The 24,386-nt window shown below is 34.2% G+C and overlaps 1 protein-coding gene across 2 annotated transcripts; it reads left to right on the plus strand.

Annotated features, from left to right (window-relative positions):
• Positions 1-16,594: 16,594 nt before the first annotated feature.
• On the plus strand, positions 16,595-23,746 carry LOC148953528 (uncharacterized). 2 transcript variants are annotated; one of them, XM_089087724.1, is made up of 3 exons: positions 16,595-16,938; positions 20,847-21,484; positions 21,566-23,746. In XM_089087724.1, exons 1-3 carry the CDS (start codon positions 16,596-16,598, stop codon positions 21,593-21,595), a joined length of 1,011 nt encoding a protein of 336 aa, XP_088943850.1. In that variant the 5' UTR covers position 16,595; the 3' UTR covers positions 21,596-23,746. The 2 variants fall into 2 exon arrangements, with proteins under 2 accessions (XP_088943850.1, XP_088943849.1); XM_089087723.1 differs by having other exon boundaries at positions 20,847-23,746.
• The last annotated feature ends 640 nt before the right edge of the window (positions 23,747-24,386 follow it).

Here is a 24,386-nt window from a genome sequence, read left to right on the forward strand (position 1 = left end):
TATCAAGTTCACGCGATGAAGATAAATGGTTGTATCACTTGCTTCAGGAAGAAAATTCTGGTATGTACCATTACTATTTATGCATTCCACAGATGTGAATATTTTTAGCCTTTGAAAAGTGGGTACACAAGTTAATGGCTACACCACTATTCGACTCCCACGGCAAATTAATCGGAGTTACCGACTTAATCAGCTGCCAAGTTTTAGCCGGGCTTCCTTCGTAATCTTTAAATTTCTGTGCATAGTAATCCATTTTTGCTTTTCTTAAAAGACTTCTTAACTTTCTATTAAATTCTTTATATTGCTCTTTATCAGATGCTGAACTTTGAGTCGGTCGCGCACCTTTTATACATCACTTGCCTTTTTTTCCATTGAGGCTAGTAATCCTTTTGTAATCCAAGGTTTAATTGGCAAATCTTTGCTTTGTCTCTTTAAACTCCAAACACTCTTGAAATAGTAATTTTATTTTTTCATACCATTCACCAAATTTGGTATCAATAACTGTATTATCCTGAAGAAACTCAAAATCTACACTTTTATGCCTCCGCTCAAACTTCAAAAGCATATTTCCATCCATATAAGACATCTTTGGCAAACTTTTATTCTTGGGGTTTGGACCAAATATTCCAGGTAAAGATATTGCAACCCCAAAATGGTCAGATGCACTATTAATAACTACTGTGGGGCATAAATAATTAATATTTACAAAAATATTATCAATTGTAGACTCTGAAGCTTCTGTCACTCGTGTGCATATGTTAATTGCAGGATAAAAACCAAAACTTAACATTGTGTTAACAAAATGTCTTACCTCACTATTTCTATCAACCATATTTAAATCAATATTAAAATTCCCACACATAAAACATAGCATTTTTGAACTTGAGAACTTTCTCAAAAATTCTTCAATCAGTTTGATAAACTCCTCAATGTTACCTGAAAGTGGTCTATAAATTACTACAACCATAAACTTATTATTTGCATTACTCACATCAAGAACTATAGACTCAAATTTCATTTCATAATTAACCGCTAAATCTGACCTAATCTGTGCACTAAAACCACTTTTTGCAAATACAGCTAAACCAACACGTTGGTGCAGTACCCTTTTTTGCACGTACATATTATTTGAAGTTTTTAAGTTTTTACGACAACACGTTCTATAGAAACTTTACATGCCCCAAGGGCATAATTTACAACCCTTGTCCTGACGGTTATGAGGGGGTTGTCATCCTCAAGGACCTAATTTACAGAACTTAAAACAATGTTGAATAAAATGTCTATCTCGAAATGTTGATTGGATCTGTTTGGGGAGAGGGTGGGCGTGAGAAGGGGGTTAGTTGCCCTCCAATCACTTTCGACTATTAAAAAGAGCACTAGTCCTTTGAATTTCCAATCAAATGAGCCTTTTTTGAAGTTTCTACGGCAATGCCTTCTATTAAAACTTATATACCCCCAAGGCATAACTTAGAACCCTTGTCCTGAAGGCTGTGGGGGAAAGTTCTCCTCAAAAAAATGATTTTTATCTGGAAATCAAATACGCTGAACAAATTAGGTATCGCAAAATTTTGATAAGATGTGTTTTGGAGAAGGATGAGCATGGGGGGGGGGGTTACTTGCCTTCTAATCACTTTTGACTAATGAAAAAGGCACTAGCCCTTTGAATTTTCAATTGAATGAGCCTTTTCTGAAGTTTCTACGACAACACCTTCTATAAAAACCTTATATGCCCCAAGGGAATAACTTACAACTTTGCCCTGAAGGCTTTGGGGGAGTGTCCTCCTCAAAAACATAATTTCTATCTAGAAATCAACTACGCTGAACAAAAGGTTTATCTCAAAATTTTTATTGAATGTTTTTTGGGAAATGGTGGGCTTGGAAGGGGTGTTTGTTGCCTTCAAGTCACTTTCGACAATTAAAAAGGGCACAAGCCACTCCAATTTGCAATTGAACGAGGCCTTTTCGAAGTTTTTACGACATCTTCTTCGATACGAAGTAACCTGCTCTAAAGGAAAAAAAATAATAAATATACATTGTGCCAACATCGTTTTTTATATGTCCCAAGGGCATAACTTAAAACCCTTGCCCCGAGGGATGTAGGGGAGTTTCCTCCACAACAAAATTTTTTCTCAGGGTAAATCAACCACGCTGAACGAAATAGCCATCTAAAATTTTGATTGGATGTGTTTGGGGGAATGATGGGAGTGGAGGGGGGGCTAGTTGCCCTTCAATCACTTTCGACTATTAAAAAGGGCACTAGCCCTTTGAATTTCCTATCGAATGAGCCTTTTTTGAAGTTTCTACGACAAGGCCTTCTATAAACACCTTATATACCCCCAGGGCATAACTTAAAACCCTTGCCCCGAGGGTTGTGGGGCAGTGTACTTCTCAAAAAGATATTTTCTACTCGGAAATCTACTACGCTGAACAAAATGGCTATCTAAAATTTGGATTGGATGCGTTTCGGGGTATGAAGGACGGGGGGGGGGGGTTGCTAGTTGTCCTTTAATCAATTTTGACTATTAAAAAGGGCAGTAACCACTCCAATTTCTAATCGAATGTGTCCGTTTTGAAGTTTCTATGACAATTCTTCGATACTGAGTGCCCGGGTATGGAAAAAAATAAAAAAAAATAAAACATTGTGCCCACATTGTCCTTTACTTAGGCAGCGCTTTCGCACTGCCTATGAAATGGTGGGCATGAGAGGGGGATTAGTTGCCCTTCAATCAGTTTTGACTATTAAAAGGGCACTAGCCCTTTCAATTTTCAATTGAATGAGCCCATTGTGATGTTTTTACAACATCGCTTTCAATAAGAACCTTACATGCTCCCAGGACATAAATTACAACCCTTGCCCTGAGGGTTACTTGTTTGTGGATTTTTAGAAAGGCATGCCTGCCTATAGTCTAAGGCATGCTGACCAAGAATTTAAAATTGACATAAGACCGTTTTATTGCCTGTAATGAGAGGCAAACAAGGCACGCCCACCTATGATCTTAAGAAGGTGGACAAAGAATTTAAAATTAACTGACCATAAATTTGCTAGAAATAACAGGCAAACAATCGTCTAAAGCCATCTTTATCTTTCAAATAGTACCGATTCGTAGCCTAAGCTTCATTTTGCGTGCTACCATCTATAACTATAAGTGACAAGAGGGCAGCAGATGTGGTAATTAAAATATGTCAGTATCTTTAAATGTGAATGAAGCTATTTGACTGCAGGTACTCGGGTTGTCTATTGTAACCTAACCTAAATGAATCTAACTTAAAAGCAGTGTACTTAATGTAACCTAACCTATTGAGGCTATGTCATCCCTATGGTAGAAATGATATAATAATGTCTTTTGAAAAATGTTGTATTGAATTAGGGTATGCATAAGGGTTTTTATATCTGAACACTAAAACCCCACTTTATTGGTATTTCTTCAAACTAAGACCCAACTTTGTTAAAAACTCAAATATTCTTAAAAAAATTACATGTATTTTAAACGTTATTAATAAAATAAAATGTATTTTAAACTTGGATATTTTTATTTTTGAAAACTGTAACCCAACTTTATTAGAAAATCAAATATTATTAATAAAATCATATGATAAACTTATTTCTGATTTCTGAAAAAAACTAAAACCTAAATTTATTAAAAAAATCAAATATTATTAATAAATCAGATGTGTTTTAAAGGGGAAATTCCTTTTTTCTGAAAACTAAAACCGAAATTTATTAAATAATCAAATATTATCAATAAAACCATAAAAATGGTATATTATCAATAAAATGGGATGCATTTTAAACATAAATGTTCATATTTCTAAAAATTAAAACCAAACTTTATTACAAAATCAAATATTATTAATAAAATCAGATGTACTTTAAACGTGGATGCTGTTACTTTCGAGAACTAAAACCTAACTTTATTGAAAAATCAAATGTTATCAATAAAATCACATGTATTTTAATGGTAGATGTTCTTATTTTTAAAAACGGAAACCCAACTTTATTAAAAAAAAAAATTGATAAAAAACAGATATACTTTAAACGTGGATGTTCTTATTTCTGAATATTAACACCCAACTTCAATAAAAAATCAAATATTATTAATAAAATCAAGTATTATTTATTAAATCAGATGTACTTTAAACGTGGATGTTTTTATTTCTGAAAACTAAAACCTGACTTTAATTTAAAAAAAACAAATAATATTGATAAAATCAGAGGTATTTAAATGTGGATGTTTTTATTTTTGAAAACTAGAACCCAACTCAATTAAAAAATCAAATATTATTAATAAAATCAGATGTTTTTTAAACGTGGATGTTCTTCTTTCTGAAAACTATAACCCAACTTTATTCGAAAATCAAATGTTATTAATAAAATAAGATGTATTTTAAACGTTGATATTTTGATTTCTTATTACTAAAACATAACTATTTAAAAAAAAATTATTATTAATAAAATCAGATGTATTTAAACGGGGATGTTCTTATTTCTGAAAAGTAAAACCAACTTTAATAAAAAAACAATTATTATTAATAAAATCAGCTGTATTTTAAGCGTCGATGTTTTTATTTCCAAAAAAAACATTGTTAAAAAATCAAATATTATTAATAAAATCAAATGTATTTTAAACGAGGACGTTCTTTTTTCTGAAAACTAAAACAAAAATTTATTTAAAAAATCAAAAATTATGAATAAAAAAATATAAAATCTTATAATATCAATAAAATAAGATGTATTTTAAACGTGGATGCTTATATTTCTGAAAACTAACACCAAGCTTTATTAAAAGAATCAAATATTTTTCATAAAATCTGTTGTATTTTAAACATGGATGCTCTTACTTCCGAGAACAAAAACCAACTTCATTGAAAAATCAAATGATATTAATAAAATCAAATGAATTTTAAACGTGTATTTTCTTATTTCTTAACACTAGGACCCAACTTCATTTTAAAAAAATTAAATTTTATTAAGAAAAACAGATATGCTTTAAACGTGGATATTCCTATTTCTGAAAACTAAAACCCAACTTTATCAAAATATCAAATATTATTAATAAATTCAGGTGTACTTTAAACGTGGATGTTCTTATTTCTGAAAACTAAAACCCAACTTTATTTTTAAAAATCAAATGTTATTGATAAAATCAGATATATTTAAACGGGGATGTTCTTATTTCTGAAAACTAAAACCCAACTTTATTTTAAAAAATCAAATATTATTAATAAAATCAGATGTATTTTAAACGTGGATGTTCTTATTTCTGAAAACTAAAAACCCATCTTTATTAAAAAATCAAATATTACTAATAAAATCAGATGGATTTTAAACGTTGATGTTTTTATTTCCGAAAACTATGCCCCAACTTTATTAAAAAATCAAATATTATTAATGTGTGTTTTATGTCATTCTAAGATGCGTAAAAAATTAGTTGAATAATTTTGAAGTCCAAAAAAAAATTCAATACAAAAAAAGTGCTACCACAAATATTATTTTTCTAATAGTAGAAGTCACGACTAACATTTCTATATCATTCTTATTTTGAATTTGGGAAATTTTTATTGTGATTTTTTATATTTTAAGTATGTTTTATGTCAATTTAAGATATGTTGAAAAAAATTTGAAAAAATACCAGGTTAAGAAATGATAATAAAAAAATTTAAAAAAACTTCAAAAAAACAAAATATTGGAGAAAGGAGCCCAAAAACTTGGAGGGAGGGGGTTCCTTGAAGGTGGGGGGTAAGGAATCCTTGGAGGTTGATATCCTTGGTGGTTAGGGTCATTGACGGTTGTGGTCGTTGATGCTTCAAACCTATAATCATCAATAGTTGATTTCTAAGGATATCTAAGGATTGTTCTGAATTTCTTTATCAAATTCTTTTTCTTGGCATCTACATCGCTATTAGTATCAACTTTTTAGTATACTACAATGTTACAGCATGTTTTATATTGACAACACTTTTCAAATGCTACTTTTCTATTATACAGAACACATCCGAGAAGTAAAGCTAGGTCAACTCACAAGGTCATCTTGTCATCACTAATTATTTCCCTAGATAGATACCAACAATGTTATTCCAAATTTATAATAAATTGCCTATAAGTTAGAAACCCTTTCGGGCATACCTTAGCTGGTAAGCAGTTTAACCTTTTTTACCACCTTCATACAATCCAATGGAAAAAAGTACCGAGCTCTGTTTCACTCCTATTATTCTATCACCAATTAAGATCATTCATAGCAGAGTTATGCCAATGGAATACCTTTTTTCGCAAAATGAGTTAGTTACCTTAACTGGTAAGCAGTTTAACCCTTTTTACCACCTTCATACAATCCAATTAAAAATGATATCAAGCTCTGTTGCACCCCTATTATTCAATCACCAATTAAGATCCTTCGTTGTAGAGTTATGCAAATTGAATATCTTTTTCGCAAATTGAGTTAGTTACCTTAACTGGTAAGCAGTTTAACCCTTTTTACCACCTTCATACAATCAAATTGAAAATGTTATTGAGCTCTATTTCACCCCTATTATTCAGTCACGAATTAAGCGTGTGCAGAGCAGAGTTATGCCAATGAATACCTTTTTCGCAAATTAAGTTAGCTATGATAACACTAATAATGTAAACGACACTGGCGAAAGCCCTGATACCTATAAGCTACAGATTATTAATCTGATTGACAAGTATGAACAAACATGATTATAAGACCTCCGGGTGAAACAAGTATTTTTACAAAAGGACTATTAAATCTTTGAATACGCTGTATGAAGATCCTTAGTTTTGTCTATTGAGCCTAGAAAAACATGCTTGGCAAGTCTTGTACCCTCTGTATAAATAGATGCCTGTCCGTGGTAAGGCATGTATCGGTGAAACTGGACACATACCAATGCCTCAGGCTTGTAGGTTCTGTATTCGATATCTCTGATTGGTCCAGAAAATAGGTTTTGCCTCAGAAACCAGTCCACTCGCTTTATACGATCTCGTCCCTGAATATCTAGTCCCAAATATAACATGCTTGGTCACTTTATAGGTCCATAATATAGAGGGTTTGGTCATTTTATATGAACTGTTGTCAAGCCTTATGCACGCTTACTACTTTCGAACGAATCAGTCCTCTCCCGATATTATAGTACCCCTCGGTCGATACGATCACCCCTGGGAAAAAATGAACTCGCATCCGTGATTTTTCTTCTGGCAAAAAATAAAAAATTTCCCCATTTTCTAAAACCTACACAATAGGGTTCTCTGATACGCTGAATTTGATGGTATCATTTTGAATGAAATCATATGACTTTTAGGGGATATATAACCCTGTTTTTCTTTAAAAAAAAAACGAAAATTTTCTCAGGCTCGTAATATTTGATAAGTTGGATTAAACTAAATGGAATTTATATGTTTGAAATCAGCATAAAAAGCAGATTCTTTTGATATGTCCATTTGTATCAAAAAAATTTTCTTTAGAGTTTCGGTTACTATTGAGCCGGGTCGCTCCTTATTTACAGTTCGTTACCACAAACTGTTTGATTTAAAATATATTTCATTTCCCTTTTGAACGTACCTAAAAGGTTCAGCTATGTTCATTAAGCCATTAATTTGTAACCTTGTATGTGCATCAGATATTCCATATACGTCCTTTTGGCAGTCTGGTTGCACATAGTGTCTTTTTGTTTTCCTTCTAAATCTCCTACAGCTTTCCGTGAAAACTTAGACTTAATGCCCTAGGCCGTTGTTGAAAAATTGTAGATACACCCTCTGAAAACCTGGATGTACACAGTGAGTTTTGATTTAATTCAGCATCTCCTTCAAAATTTCCTGAAAGTTTCAACATAATACCCGTAGTATTTCCTTGGATTTTGCAGATACGTTATTTTGACAACATGGATTCAGATAGTGTCTATATCTTTAATTCAAAATCCGCCTCAACATTTCCTGAAATTTTCAACTAGATAGTCTATATTGCTCCTGACATATTGCAGATATTCTTTTTGGCAACATGGATGCAAAGAGTATCTCTTGACTTTGTTCAATATCGCCCTAAATATTTAACGGAAAGCTAAAAACGGAACCCTAAATATTTAGCTAAGCTCAAAATTCTCTTGTTCTCTACAATTTTCAGCTAGATACTCTTAGCTATTGCAGACACACTAAAACAGGGGCAGCTAGCCCCCTTTTAAGCCCTTCTTAATTGCCTTGTCCCTTTAAATCGGAAATAATTTTGAAATATTCTTTGTTCAAAATAGTCAAAAAAGTCTAATAAATATTCCTCTGAGTATGAAATGAGCAGCCACAGCCCCTTAGGCAAGGGTTATGTATTATCTAAGTTACCCAATGCTTACATATAAGTTTTATTACATGGAAATGGGGGATGTATCTCTAAAAACATTCAGTTTATTCATACAAAACCCTCAGGGAATGTTGGGTGGGATGAAGCACAATATCAAAAGGCACAAAGTGTATCCAGAAGGTCAAAAGGGCACATCTGCATCGAATGAAATAGAATATCTCAGGAATGACATATGTAATTGCCTTTCACTGTTTCTTTGAGAGAGCATATTTTAATGTAGTACTTTTTAAGCTTATTTATTTTGTCCTGCAGACTTTTTATTTTGACTTTTTCTCGTTATTTCCTTTATTGCGCTGAGAACGGTTTAGTGGATGTCTGAAAAGGACGTATATGGAATATCTGATGTACATATCAGGTTATAGATTAATGACTTAAGGAACGTAGCTGAACCTTTGAGGTACGTTCAAAGGGGAAATCAAATATATTTTAAATCAAACAGTTCGTGGTAACGAGCTGCATGTAAGGAGTGACCCAGCTCAATAGTAGCCGAAACTCTAAAAAACGGATTAAAATACGGACGCGGTGAAAATTGGTATTCTAGGGCCTATAATGAGAGGAAGGTAGATATAGCTAGGACATGCTTAGCGCTAGAAGGATGACAAACTGCCAAATATCATTCTTATAGGTCATCCCTCTAGGACCAAACGAAATGCCAGTTATCACCAAGAGGAATAGGAAGAGCTCAGAGGAAAGGATATTAATGAAATAAGAACTTTTTGGAAGGGGGCATAGAGGGAAGGTTGAAAAGATTGCGATGGATGAGAAGTACGAGCAAATGTTTTGATCTCAGGTGGCTTGGTGCTGTAGTGAACGGTTAGTAGTAGTAGTAGTAGTAGCAGTGGTAGTAGTTGTAGTTGTAATAATAACAGTAGTAGTAGTGGTAATAGTATTAGTAGTAGTAGAAGTAGGAGCAGTAGTAGTTGCAGTAACAGTAGTAATAGTATTAGTAGCAGCAGTAGCAGTAACACTAGTAGTATTGCCAATTTTTAGAAAATTCCATTCTAGCTGAAAATTCCCACCGGAAAATTTAATGGGGGTAGTTCCTGGTGAAAGTTTTTTCTTAGTGCACTTTCATTTGAAAAATACTTTCATTTCTGATTTTCCTTTAAAATAGTAGTAGTAGTAGCAGTGGTAGTGATATTGACCAGCATGAAGGTTTCTTTTTTTTATGACAAATAAAAACACTGCTCGACATGGTAACTTTTCAGTAAAGTACACATAATAATATAGAAGGCTAATGAAATGTTACCCATACTCTTATTTGTAGTATTATTTGTCTCTTTAATGGTTTATTTTTAGAAAATTCCATTCTAGCTGAAAATTCCCACCGGAAAATTTAATGGGGGTAGTTCCTGGTGAAAGTTTTTTCTTAGTGCACTTTCATTTGAAAAATACTTTCATTTCTGATTTTCCTTTAAAATCCTTGAAGGATATCCCTACCTCCGCGTACAAGATTTCAATAAAAACCTTATATGCCCCTACGGCATAACTTAAAATCCTAGCTCTGAAGACAGTAGGAGGAGTGTCCTGCTCAAAGGTAGAATTTACTGAACATTGAACTGCGTTGGACAAAATAGCGATCCCAAAATTTTGATTGGTTACATTTAGGGAAAAGGTGGGCGTGGGAGGGGGGCTAGTTGCTTTCCAATCACTTTCTACTATTAAAAAGGGCGCTAGCCATTTCAATTTCCAATCGAATGAGCCTTTTTTGAAGTTTCCCCAAAAATTCCATCCCCCCTCCCCTTAGTAGACAGTTGCTCCCGCAGAAAATTTCCTCTTTGATTATTCTGTGGAAAACTCCCCCATGAAGAATTTCTCTAGTGGAAAACCCCCCTTCCCCTACAACAAGACGCTCTAGACAATTCCAATCCAGTAAAATTATTCCCCTGAACCATTCCGCTTGACATTTCCACATGCAAAATAGAGCCAGCAAAGAGAAAGTAAGACGAATAAAAAGAATTTCTTATAAGAATTCTAGCCAAAGTGTGTAAAAGTTTCCTCATTGTAAAATTTCCTCTGGAAATTTCACCCCCCTTCAGAAACTTTTCCTCCTCGCAGAAAATTCTCCTTATGGAAAAGCCTCCCGCAGAAAATTCACCCCACCCCTCTACAGAAGAATTTCTGTATACTTCTCAATAATAAATTATAAACATAAACAATGGGCAAAATTCATGACTTACATTTTATTCACGCGGGGCTGTGGGGATGTATTAATATTCGCAGACACATAACTGTTTAATATATTAAGATAACCGTTATTGATAAGATGAGTACTACTGCTACTACTAACAACTCACCACAGCACCAAGCCGCCTGAGGCGAACACAGCTACGCACACTCCTCCTCCATCCCAATCTATTTGAAGCCTCCCTTTTTACATCCGCCCACGAAGTTCCCATTTCCATTAAATCTTTCTATATGAAGTCCTCCCACCCCAGACGAGGAAGACCTGCTTTCCGTTTAGCCCTAGAGAACAATCTTCGGCAATCTGTCATCCTTCATCCGCACAGCGTGTCCTTGCCACCTCAACCTTTCTTTCATTATAGCACTAGAGAGCGGTATTGAACCACATTTATCGTATAGTCTATTATTTGAAACACGGTCTGTCAGCCGGGTACCCAGATCAATCCTTAAGCAATTTCTCTGGAAAACATCAAGCAAATCTTCAGCCGTTTTTCTGAGCGCCCATGCTTCAGAGCCATATTTGAACATTGTCATCGCTGTAGCTTCTAATATTCTATTCTTGGTTTGCACACTTATCTTCCTATTCTTCCAACCTTTTCTTAACTGTGAGAAAACACCCTGAGGCTTGCTTATTCTACTTTTAACATCTTCACTACTCCCACCATCTTTACTAATAATGCTACCAAGGCAAGTGAAGCTGTCCACCTGATCAATCTTTACATTATCCAACATCACCTTTTCATCTTCACTTATTCCTAGCCTTAGTGACTTGGTCTTTTTAACATTAATTTTCAAACCTTTTCTAGCACCTTGAACTTGCAAAACCTCTAAAACTTCATTTATTTTTCTCATAATTTCATCTAGGATGATTAAATCATGAGCAAAATCTAAGTCCAGAAGAGTTTTTCTCCCCAGTTGATTCCGTGGTCTCCCATTGCCTTTCCTGTGCTCCTTAAGACAAAGTCCATCAAAATAATCCATATAAAGGGGTATAGAACACAACCCTGCTTAGCTCCTGATTTAACACAAAACCAGCTGCTAACCTCATTTCCTACCTTAACCTCAGCAGTGTTATTGTCGTGCGCAGCACTAATCACTTTAATGTATTTGTCTGGTATACCATACAGGGATAAAACCTTTACTAAAGCTCTTCTATCGAAAGAATTGAACGCAAGCTCATCGTATATAAAACTGAGGACCAAAGGTGTTTGAAAACTCAGGCACTTCTCAATTATTTGCCTAAGAATAAAAATTTGGTCGACACATCCTCTACCTTTTCTAAAACCGCATTGTTCTTCTCTTAAAACTTTGTCAATGGCATCTCACAGTCTAAAAAGTATCATATTACTAAGTAATTTACTACCTACAGAGACCAGACTAATCCCTCGATAATTATCACACTTACTTTTATCACCTTTCTTATAAAGTGGCTTAATTAAGGTTTTCCTAAAATCATTAGGTACTTCAACTTTTTTAAAATTCATATTTATAATCTTCAGTAACTTATTTCTAACCTCAGAGCCACCGTATTTCATAAACTCATTTACCACTCTATCAGCACCTGGAGCCTAATTATTTTTTAATCCTTTTAGTGCTGTCACTAATTCTTCCTCACAAAACAAATGTTCCTTCACATCCAAGGTATCACAAACTTTTTCATTTTCCTCTACATCTTTTCCTGCAACTCTATCTCGTTTAAGCAAATTCTGACAATGTTCGGCCCATCTCTCTTTAGTTCTTTCCTTATCGCTAACTGTGGCCCCATTCCTATCTTTAACAGGGCCAAGTCCGGATTGACTACTCCGTCTCAATTTATTAACATGCCAGTACAATATTTTACTATTATGCCGTCTAGCTGTATCTTCCAGATCCTCAGCAATTTTTTCCATGGTCTCCACTTCATACCTCATTAGTTCATATTTAACGCTTTCTCCACTTTCCTTACATTCCTTTTGTTTTCATAAGATCTATCGCTCAGATAATTCTTGTACAAGTCCTTTCTCCTTTCTATTAAACATAAGGCTTTTCATTGATATTTTTAGCTTCAGTTCTGGCTTTCTTCCCTAAGACACCTTCAGCGACTTCACAAATTATTTTTCTAAAATTATTCCAACGATTTTCCACATTCTCAAATTTTAAACTCTGAAGTTTAGTATTCAACTGCTCCTGGAAGTTTCCCTCAAATTCCCATCCTGGAGTCTTCCAACATCATAACTTCCCGGGAGATAGGTACTCTTCTGATACTTCAGCTTTAGATTAACCCTTGACACTACTAGATGGTGATCTTTACTTTTAACATTAATAACGGCATTCCTGTATATCCTAGTATCTTGTATTGATCCTGCCAGTCTTCGGTTTACTATAACATAATCAATAAGGTTTGCTGTCTTACCATCACGTGAATACCATGCTAACTTATGAGCCATTTTATGACCAAACATAGTATTTGTTATAACTAGATTGTTATATCTGCAAGATTGCAAGACACTGTATCCATTACTGTTTTCTTTTCCTACACCAAATTTACCTAGGCTAGGATACCTTCTGTCCCTATTTCTACCAACCTGGGTATTAAAATCTCCTAGTAAAAACATCATATTTCTTCCTGAGATCCTGTCTATTAGCTCCTCTAACTGTAAGTAAAATTCATCTGAGTCACTAGTATCTCCGTCAGTCGGTTTTACAGCTGCATATACTGCTATAACTGATACACTCAACTTTTTAGTCATAAAATGAGAAATTAGTATTCTATTATTAATACCTTCCCAGCTTAAACAAGACTTAGCAGCTTCCATATTCATCATGAGCCTTACTCCCTGTCTATGTACTCCATCCTTACTGCCTGAATGAACAAATTCTATATCACCTAATTTCATGCTTCCTACACCTTGGATATGAGTTTCTGAAACAGGGGCGTAAATTAATGTGGGGCAGGGGACAGTTGCCCCCAGACCTCGTTTTGCCCCCCCCCCCACCTGATTTTGCCCCCCCCCCCCAATTTTTTTTAGATTATACCCTTATTTATCCCTCATCCGAATAAAAAATACAAATTTTATCGAATGCCAAATCTTATACGAAATGACGGGTAACCCGGAGCCTCGTGTTTTCTCTAGCATTGTCAAATAAAGATAGTATTGAATGAATTCATATGTTGAATAAGAGTGTGCGATGAGTCAGAGAAAAATTATCGATATTTAACCTAGTCAACCCGCTAAAAAAGCTAAGTTGGTGGATAGTGTAGCAGCAACAGAAGCTGGCCCAAGTGAGGTGTGTAATTTTGCCATTTATGGTTTGACTAATATAAATATAACTTATATATAAATATAATTTATATATAAATATAGCTTATATATAACTTATATATAAATATAAATAAATATAATAAATGTAACTTATAAATAAATATAAATAAAATATAAATATAATTATAATAAATATAAATAAAAAAATAAATATGACTTATATATAAATAGAAACTTATAGCCTTTGTTTCATGCAATGAATTCCATGCGAATTAAAGTTTAGCCTACAGAAGTGAGATATTCATTTCTCGCTACAAACTTGGAGTAACGTATAAATCGCAAATTTTGTGGGGAAAATCATATAACCAAGCATATAACAAGCAATTATAGATATAGAGGTGTCATTCAAGGAAGGGGGGGGGGGGGGGCAGGCTAGGACTTCAGAGATGACTACAGCCTGATTTATTAGACATAATTTATGGCAAAGAGTTTTGGAAGAGCTTCAGAGAATGAAAGAGCCTTAAATGCTTTCCTAAGGCCCAGCCATTTTTGCTAGGCAGCCGCTCACAATTATTTATACCTCTTGTTATATTCTCACCCTAGAAACTGGGTATGGCGCAAAAAGGGAATGAGAAAGAGCTAAAATACCTCTGAATTGACAGTTTTAGTATAAATAAAAATTGCTGCTTCGTGACAAAATTCTACTTTTTAAAGTTAAATCGGCTTTTATTGCGAGGCATTCGCTTCACGTCAGCGTGCTTCATCCAAAAAAAAATTTACGACTTGCCCTCCTAGATTTTGCTGGTAAGCTAGATAAATACGAGAATTTTGTTGTATTGAGTTGCTAAGTTTGTTATTCGGATTACATTATCGTCTAATTTACAAAATTTTACTCGTAGTTAAACAGACAAAAAACGATATATATGTTTTAACCCTTTTAAATTTCAGATGACTAGCTTATACTATTTTACCGAATTCTAAAAACTGAGAATTTGAGCATTTGGAGGCGCTTAAACATGCAGAAGATGCTAGAGCGTATTAAATGATCAGTCGAAAGATATTTGTGCTATCGTCAATTTTGGCGGAAATAAAGCTATCATTATAAATGAGAGAAAAAGCACCGTATTTAATAGACCACCCCGTTATTAATCATGAAATAAACAAAAACGAAGACTATTAAGGGCAAAATGCCAATACGTAACACTAAACGGTAACAGAAAAGCTAATTAAAAGCTAGGAACAGGGGCGTCACTATCACTTTATTTTTTTTTTGGGGGGGGGGGGGCGAGCACGACGAAAGTTTTCCAACAAAACCAAAACTGTACCGACGGAGAAAAGGTTTAGAGTGGCGAAAGTTTCTCTATAAATGGAAGTAAAGGCTTGAAAACAATATTTTTTGCTGCGGAGCGTTGGATATTCTAGAAATATTTCACTAAGAAAATCTATTATTCCTTATGTCTCCTAGACACCTATTTAAGGGAACAACTCTTTCAGAGCTATCGGCCTCTGAATAAAGTTTAAACGTTTAAAAGCGAAAGCACTGGATTTTTTTTCTAGGGTTGAAGTTTAGCCGATGCATCGGATACGATATTGAGGGGCAATCTTGACATCTCCCACCATAAAATGGAGGCACCCAGCCAGCCAACGCTAGCCGAATACCCCAAAACAAACGGCCGCCGTTTTCATGCTAAGGCCTATGAGAAAAAACCATGGGTAGAATATTCTATTAAAGAAGACGCCATATGCTGCTTTTGCTGTCGGCACTTTTCTTAGCAAGAAATTATGGAAATACTTCTGATAATGTAGTGTTTGTCGACACAGGAATGAATAACTGGAAAAAGCTATTCGAAAGGATTGAAAAACACGAGGCTTCAGAAGCTCATAACGAAGCAAATCGCAGCTGGACCAAATATAAAGCAATTGAGTGTGGCACATCTGAGTCAATAGCAATAACTCTCTATTCAAATCGGAAGGAAGGCATAGCGGAAAATCGCCTGCATATAGACACTTGCGAAAGTGGCATGTGCCCTAGCACGCCAAGGGCTCCCATTTCGAGGTCATGATTAACACGACGACTCACACAATCGAGGTAATTTTATAGAAATACTAGAAATGATGACAGAGGTAAACCCGGATCTTCAGCAAAAACTAAAACGTCGGTATGGAAGCTATTTGAGTCTTGACTACCAAAATAGTCTTATAAGCATACTGGCTGACCTCTTGCGAGAACAAACAAGATGTTCTAGTAAGAAATATTGTGCAATCTGCGCAGATGAAACGAAAGATCTGTCGAAAAAAAAGCAGCTTGGTTTAATTATTTGGTTTATTGATAGTAATGCTATCATCCGCGAGGAGACATTCGGAAGTACACATCTTGAACAATTAGATGCAGAATCCCTTGCTAATGCAATCAAGGATCTTGTTGAAAAGTACGGACTGGATTGGAGCACCTGTGTGGCTCAAAGCTATAATTTTAGGCATTACCGCTCTTATTCGTAGTTTGTCATTATTGAAAGGCGCCCCTTATGATCAAATCATGTTTCATTTAGCTAGGTTAGGCCACAACTTTGACACCTATCAATAGTTATTCTATATTGTTCGTTATCATCAAGCAATCTCAACCTTTCTTGAATTTATTTCCGTTTTATATCCTATTTTTGACAAAGCCTTTTACTAGCCATCGATTGCATGCGTCTATCGATCTAGAATTTAAAATCCGCCCCGTTAGACTCCCCTCACCCCCCAGAGGGGCGCCATACGCCGAGGGGAAAGGCATCCAAAGTAGAACGAACGGAACTAGTCGGTGAATTGTCTTCAATTAGAAATCATGTTTCAGGTTGAATTTTTGGAATCTGAGCGTGGCCATAGAAAGGTGGCTTTAGATGGTTTTATTTACGTAAAACAAAAAGAATTACTCGGTGGAGTGGTTAGTTATGAATGTGATAGACGGCGAAAAAGGAAAGGTGTTGAAAGCGAATTGCAATGCCGTGCTAAAATTAAAATTCTGAACAATATTCTCATTGGGCGACTTCACGATCATACCCACCCTCCTGATCCAGCTAGGGTTGAAGCAAGGCGCAGAGTTTCATTTTTGAACAGCAGTTTATCATCAGAGGCAATCGAAATGCCGGAAGTAATAACTACAGAGCCCCAGGTTGATATAATCAGAAGTAAGTTTAATTTGTCTGTTCTGGTCGGTTAAATAGCCTATTCAGTTGAAAAAAATTGAACTTTAGGTAAATTTTTCGCAGTTCATATTATTAACTTACGAGTAAAGTAAACATACCACTCGGTGCCTTTTTTATGCTCTTTCCAAATATAATAGGCTAATCATTTTTGCCGTAAATGGCGGCAAATTAGCCAATTCAGGGTATATATTTGCACATTAGAGGGGGGGGGTAAAGTTTAAACCCGTGCGCATGCAAATATTTTGTCTTGCACTCTTTTAAAGCAAAAATCACTCTTTTTTGCCTTAATTTGCACTCTTTTTGGACATCAGCTGGTGGCAATCCTGGTAAAAATACTAAAAGCGTCCAAGGACAGCAATGGAAGGCCATCATATTTGTTCGTTTTTTGTTGTCTTTTTTTTTATATGGGACACATGTTGAATATAGAGTCGTTGGTGCTTACTTTTCTGAATATAACCCAAGCGGGTAAAGTTCTACCAAATCATATTATTGAGTTAGAAATAAAGTGAATACACCATTCGATGCCTTTTTTATGCTGATTACGAATATAATCAGAAATGAATTTCAGCCTCCCCCCTGTATATACTTAACCTAACCCTGAATTGGCATATATAGGGGGGGGGGCTGAAATTCTTTTCCGATAGAAATGATTATTATATTCGTAATCAGCATAAAAAAAAGCATCGAATGGTTTATTCACTTTTGTCCTAACTCAATAATATGATTTGGTAGAACTTTACCCCCAAGCGTTAGTTGAACTTGCTACTAAACAAATTGCAAATGCAAAGGCTGCATTTGAGGAAATGAAAAATTCATCATTATATGCAAATCCTTTTGTAAGCATTACTAACTAGGAAATAATTTCTACAGAACTGGACCAAGAGAAAAGTAACCGAGAATTAATGGAAAATAGAGATTAATAGAAATAATTATATATTTTAATCTTCATATAGTTGTATATTTATTACAATATAATTTAACATAATTGATTAACATAAATTATAAATTTATTATAATATAATTATAATTGTTACGAAATTAATGCTTATAGAAATAATTATAGATTAATAGAAATAGAAATTAATGGAAAATGGAAGATCAATGGAAATTTTTCCTTTATAGGATCAGACTGGTGAAATCTGATCCTATAAATAATTTCTGAGACCACACTGGCTAATCATGATAAAACAAAAAATTGGGAAGAAAGGAAGAAAACGAGGACAGTTAACAAAATTTTAGTTTGGTGTTTTTATTTTAAGGTTTGGTTTTTATACTTTTATCAGTTTTATTCTGCACTGAGGACGGTCAAGCGGAGGTATTGACCGAAATATTTGCATAATTTTTGCAATTTTTTCACTGGCTGTTAATTGTCCTCGTTTTCTTCCTTTCTTCGCAATTTTTTGTTTTATCTGATCCTATAGAGAAAAAATATTTGCTCCCAAGGCCGTATCCAGGGGGACTAGGGGATTTGAAATCATGAAATTAGATGGATTTGAACTAGAGGGGCTGCTTGATTCGCTAATTTTGCATTGTGTAAAGCAGCAGCCGGGATCTGACCTGCAATCAACAATCCTGCAAGTTCTCGTAACTAAAATAAATCTGCCTGTAATAAATTCTGCCCAAATTAGTCTTCAAATTGAAAGCCAGGTTTGCTTCAAGAGGTATTTTCCTATCGGAAACATTGACACAGAGGCGGCGTGAAATCTTAAATGCTGCAAAGGATAAATTTGGCCATAGAAATGTTTGGACTGATGGTGGGCAAATTTTAGGAAAGCCTGACGGTGTAAATAGAAAAAATCGTAATCTAGCGAACTGTGCCTAAATTTGTTTTTTCTAAGTGAATATTTTGGCACTTGTCTACTATCCCGGCCACACTCAAGTTATTGATCTGAGTAAAACCGGTTTCTCTGTCTACATTCGGATGTAATTAGCTTGGCCTGAATGAGATAAACTACTATGTAGGTATATTTTAATGATAATTTTCCTTTCTAGCTTCCAAAATTTTGTTACAAAAGTATAATATTTTCATCATATTTAGCCTAAGTATATTTGGTTATGATTAACCAAACTTCACTTCTTGAGTGTGGTCAAGATAATAGACAAGCACCATTATTTTAATTACGTTTGGCATGTCATCTTTTTTTGTTTGATTTTTTCGCTTTTTTGTGTCTTGTCTATTCTTTCTTTAAAGCAATTCTTTCTTGTCTTTCTTGTCTGTTATTCTTTTATTTGTCTATTATTCTATTATTATTTCTAATTTTTTCTTGTCTATTTAAAGCAAATGGGGATACAGAGTGGTGAACAAATGCAATAAAATGCTGAAAGATAGTGAATTTTTCTTGTCATATTTGATTTTTTTTTTTCTCCTTTGTTTTTTTATGCTGTATAAAGTTTACTCTGGTTTTAGCGATTTCAGCGTCAAGAGCCTAATTTTTATGCATTGTTAATTCTAATTCTGACATTGAGCTGTTAACGCAAATGAGGAAGAGGAAAAATACATAGCTGCTGCGATAATGGAGCCTTTTTTTAGTTTAGAACCCCTTCTCAATTTCTTTCCTCCATTTTTTAGGACATTTTTCAATTGCTTAAAATTCTTACCATTTGCTCCCCAAAATTAATCACTGCGAACTCTTTAGAATTAAACTTCACGCTTTATAGCAAATATGACAAGATTCTTTTTTTTTTTAGTATTCTTTTTGTTGCTTGCCTGTTCTCATAAGATATTGTGTCAATTTGGAAGTTTAATCCTTTGTTATCTTGTAAATGATTTTACGTGGTATTGGTCTTATGGATGCATTAATGCAATGGAACTTAAGTGTTATTAAATAAACAAAAAACAAGTTGTTTTCAACTGAAAGTAAGAAGCAACATTAAAAGTTAAAACGAACAAAAATTATTACGTATATGGAGGGGGCACCCCCCCCCCTAAACACCTCGCCCTTCATGCTAAGGTGTGTTAATACTTTTAAAAAAGTTTCTTATTGTACTAATTAACCGACCCTTGTAGTTCAGGAGTCGTTCTTAGGGAAATTAGACGAAATTAAAATTTGGCGGAAATAGTGGGGTATTTGTCGGTACGATTGCCCCTGAAAAAAAAAACGAATAAACACGCATCGGTGTTTTACTTGGACCTCTAATATTCCTTGCAAAACATTTGGACAAATTGGAGACAAAACTTTATCTGAATATTTGATGGAGTCAACAATGGTTCAGTTAAAGGTCCAAGCAATCAAAATTAACACATGCAAATTAAAATTTTTAGCAAAGCATTACCTTTTACCTATAAAAAGAAAGAAAATTATTATCTAACTCGTTATTTAGAGCTTCATTTAAGTAGAGAGCCCTCCAGATTTTATTTTAAATACATTTGACAAATTTCAGTTAATATGTTTAAGGATAATTTATAATTATTTGTAAATGACGTAAGAGCGATAAGAACAGTGAGAGAGGCTGCGCAAATTGTTTGATTTCACTCCTTTTTAGCAAAATTCCTCTTTTTAGCCTTGACTTGGGCTCTTTTTTATGTGTCGGCCGTTGACAACCCTGCTTCAGGACATACACATAATGATTTCCTTCATCCAAAATGTTGTGGCACAAATGGTAAAAATGGTAAAACTACAAATTTATAACAACAGTATATATAGATTATTGCTATTGTTAATTTTTTTCAGATTAACTGTCGGCCTTAACACTTCTCCATTCCAAGTTATGTTGGTAAATTGGTAAATAGCTTGTGGTGAAAATATCAAACCATTCAGAACTTTGTTTTAACCACTTTTGCCAGATTTATTTTTGGCTTTAAAAATTTACAATCCCAGGATACATTCCATATGGAATTCATGCCTTTGTATTAACTTTAATGTGTAATTAGCAATTCTTATTACTTGCAGGTGACGGTGACATTCTTGAACCCGTGGTTGAAATTCGAAATGGACACGAAAAAGGAATATCTGTGACAAACCCTATCATTCAACAGAATGCAAACCTAAAACAGGCAAGAGCTCGCTATTCATATCAATTTCCCCTTCCATTGGTGAAAATTCCAAGCCGAAATTTATCAGAAAGAGTTACCCACTTCAAAGATGACGATGATGACCATAATACTTTCTTTGGGAAAATGATTGCTTACAGACTACGTCTGCTAAATTCCGAACATAGCCGGAAAGCAAGAAATGCAATTTTAGACATTTTAGACGAAGCAGAGGAAAAGCAAAAAGAAGACGACAAGAAAAAGAAAGATCAAGAAACTCAAACTCAAGAAGAAGTGGCAGGTGAAGAAGGCAAAGTTAGAGTGACAAGTAAAACTTATGTAAGTCATGAACTCAATCAGACTTTGGAAAAGCCCCCGATAGAAATAAAAAGAGAAGCAAGTGAGGCCTATGAAGAGAACATGAGTGAAATGAGTAATGAAGAAGATCCAAATCTAGAAAAGCAACCTTTCAGAAATCAGACTTGGGAAGAGCATTCATTGAAATTACTGCACAAAATAGCTCGTGATGAAAATGTAACTGAAGGGACTAGTGAAGATGTTCTGAGACTGCCAAATGAAGTTAAAGAAGAATTCGATCAAAATCATGTTGAAAATATAACTGAAGGGACTAGTGAAGAGGTTCTGATTCCTGAAGCACTGCTTCTTTAGCTTTGCAAAAACGAAGATAAAGCAGTCATTTAAATTCAAAGCAGATTGTGCAAAAGAAAAAAATGTCTGAGTAACTACCTCTTGAGGTTTCTTCTTCATTTGTTAGCTGATAGTGCATATTTGATTTTGAAATTGGATTTGGCATCTGGGGGCTTCTCAGACTACCAAATGAAGTTAAAGAAGAAATAGATCAAACTCATGATGATAATATGACTGAAGGGACTAGTGAAGAGGTTCTGATTCCTGAAGCACTGCTTCTTTCACTTTGCAAACATAAAGATAGAGCACTCATTTAAATTCAAAGTATATCATATACAAGAAAAAACGTCTGAGTAACTACCTCTTGAGGTTACTTCTTCATTTGTTAGCTGACAGTGCACATTTAGTTTTGAAATAAGATTTGGCATCTGTTTGCTTCTCAGACTGCCAAATGAAGTTAAAGAAGAAATAGATCAAACTCATGATGATAATATAAGTGAAGGGACTAGTGAAGAGGTTTTAATTCCTGAAGTACTGCTTATTTAACTTTGCTAACATAAAGATAAAGCAGTCTTTTAAATTCAAAGTAGATTATATACAAGTAAAAACGTCTGAGTAACTACCTCTTGAGGTTACTTCTTCATTTGTTAGCTGACAGTGCACATTTAGTTTTGAAATAAGATTTGGTATCTGTGGGCTTCTCAGACTGCCAAATGAAGTTAAAGAAGAAATAGATCAAACTCATGATGATAATATAAGTGAAGGGACTAGTGAAGAGGTTTTAATTCCTGAAGTACTGCTTATTTAACTTTGCTAACATAAAGATAAAGCAGTCCTTTAAATTCAAAGCAGATTATATACAAGAAAAAACGTCTGAGTAACTACCTCTTGAGGTTACTTCTTCATTTGTTAGCTGACAGTGCATATTTAGTTTAGAAATGGGATTTGGCATCTGGGGGATTCTCAGACTGCAAACTGGAGTATGACCTGGCCGGGAATCAAAAGTCAAAGCAAATTATGTACAAACAGCAATTTCTAAGCAGCTATATTTTTAAGTTACTACCTTGTTTGTAAAATGATTATGCGTCAGTGCATACTATATTTCAGAATATAATTCACCTTTGAAATGGGATAAGTAGAAAAAGAAGACATTTTAGAGGTTTTCAAACCATATAATGGATGTAGATCTTGAATTATATCAAACTTATAAAGAAAATACAAATGAAGGGAATAGTGAACGAAAATGTGAAATTTTTAGCGCCACTTCTTTAACTCTGATAAACTTGAAGAAAGGTCAGTCACTTTGAAGTCAAAGCAGATTATGTACTAAGAAGAAATGTTCTGCGGATCTATATTTTAAAGTTACTTCTATGTGTGTTACAAGATATTGCATATTCAGTTTAAAAATGAGATAAATAAAAAAGAAGACATTTCAGAGAGTTCTTGGACTTCAACAAACCAGTTCAAGAGGATCGATAACAATGAACGATGCGTTTAAGTCAATACCGTAGAAAATGTAAATAGTGCGTTGTGATGTCCGATAGCGTGGGCCCCCCTCAGAAACGTAATGGTTTTCAGTGTTTACCTTTTTCCTTTATCGGCGTCTTACTTGAATAAATCTACATTTATTCTAATCGAGTTCTTCAAAGACGAAGAATTAATTCTTGTTCAGTAAGGTAATTTGCGTGGCTACTAGACGTAGACAAAATGGACTCCACCCATATGAGAAAAAATTTTCTCTATTGAGAAAAACACGGAATCCATTGATGACTATTTAAATGATTTCTATTTTAAACCAGGATTTTTCGGGAGGCTTAAAAAACTTTCAAAAACGCATCAAAAATATGTTTATATGCATTTTCGTTACTTTTTTATGGGTCAAACGGAAATTTCGGGGGAGGGGTCATTCCCCCTAACCTTTTCTACCTTAAGCCTTTTTTGTCAGTCGTTTTCTTACCTGAAGGTATTTATGTGTCTATTCCGGTCACAGTTCTTTAAAAATCAAGAATTATTTTCGTTCATTACATTCAATCTGCGTGACTGCTAAATGTAGGAGAAATTAGACTCAATTGAAGACCATTTAAACGAATTCATTTACCTTGTACCTTTTTTCACAACCCCTTTCTTGTCTGAAGGTATTTATGCGTATATTCCAGTCAGAAATTCCTTTAAAAACAAAGGTAAACCACAACCAAACACTACTGAAATATTACAACTCGAGCATTTCAACGAAAGAAATTCAAAATGAACTTTGAAAAATCATGAAAATGTAGCTTTGATAAGGTAAACCACAACAAAACACTACTGAAATATTCCAACTCTTGCATTTCAACGAAAGAAAATCAAAATGAACTTTGAAAAATCAAGAAAAAGTAAATGTGACATGGTAAACCATAACCAAACACTACTAAAATATTCCAACTCTTGCATTTCAACGAAAGAAATTCAAAATGAACTTTGAAAAATCAAGAAAATGAAACTGTGACAAGGTAAACCACAACCAAACACTACTGAAATATTCCAACTCTTGCATTTCAGCGAAAGAAATTCAAAATGAACTTTGAAAAATCAAGAAAATGTAACTGTGACACTGAAATATTCCAACTCTTGCATTTCAGCGAAAGAAATTCAAAATGAACTTTGAAAAATCAATAAAAGGTAACCGTGACAAGGTAAAACACAACAAAACACTACTGATATATTCCAAATCTTGCATTTCAACGAAAGAAATTCAAAATGCACTTTGAAAAATCAAGAAAATGTAACTGTGCCAAGTTAAACCACAATCAAACACTACTGAAATATTCCAATT

Source organism: Artemia sp. Qi Xiang Cuo, chromosome 4, assembly GCF_049724085.1.
Source record: "Artemia sp. Qi Xiang Cuo chromosome 4, ASM4972408v1, whole genome shotgun sequence".
Lineage (NCBI taxonomy): Eukaryota > Metazoa > Arthropoda > Branchiopoda > Anostraca > Artemiidae > Artemia > Artemia sp. Qi Xiang Cuo.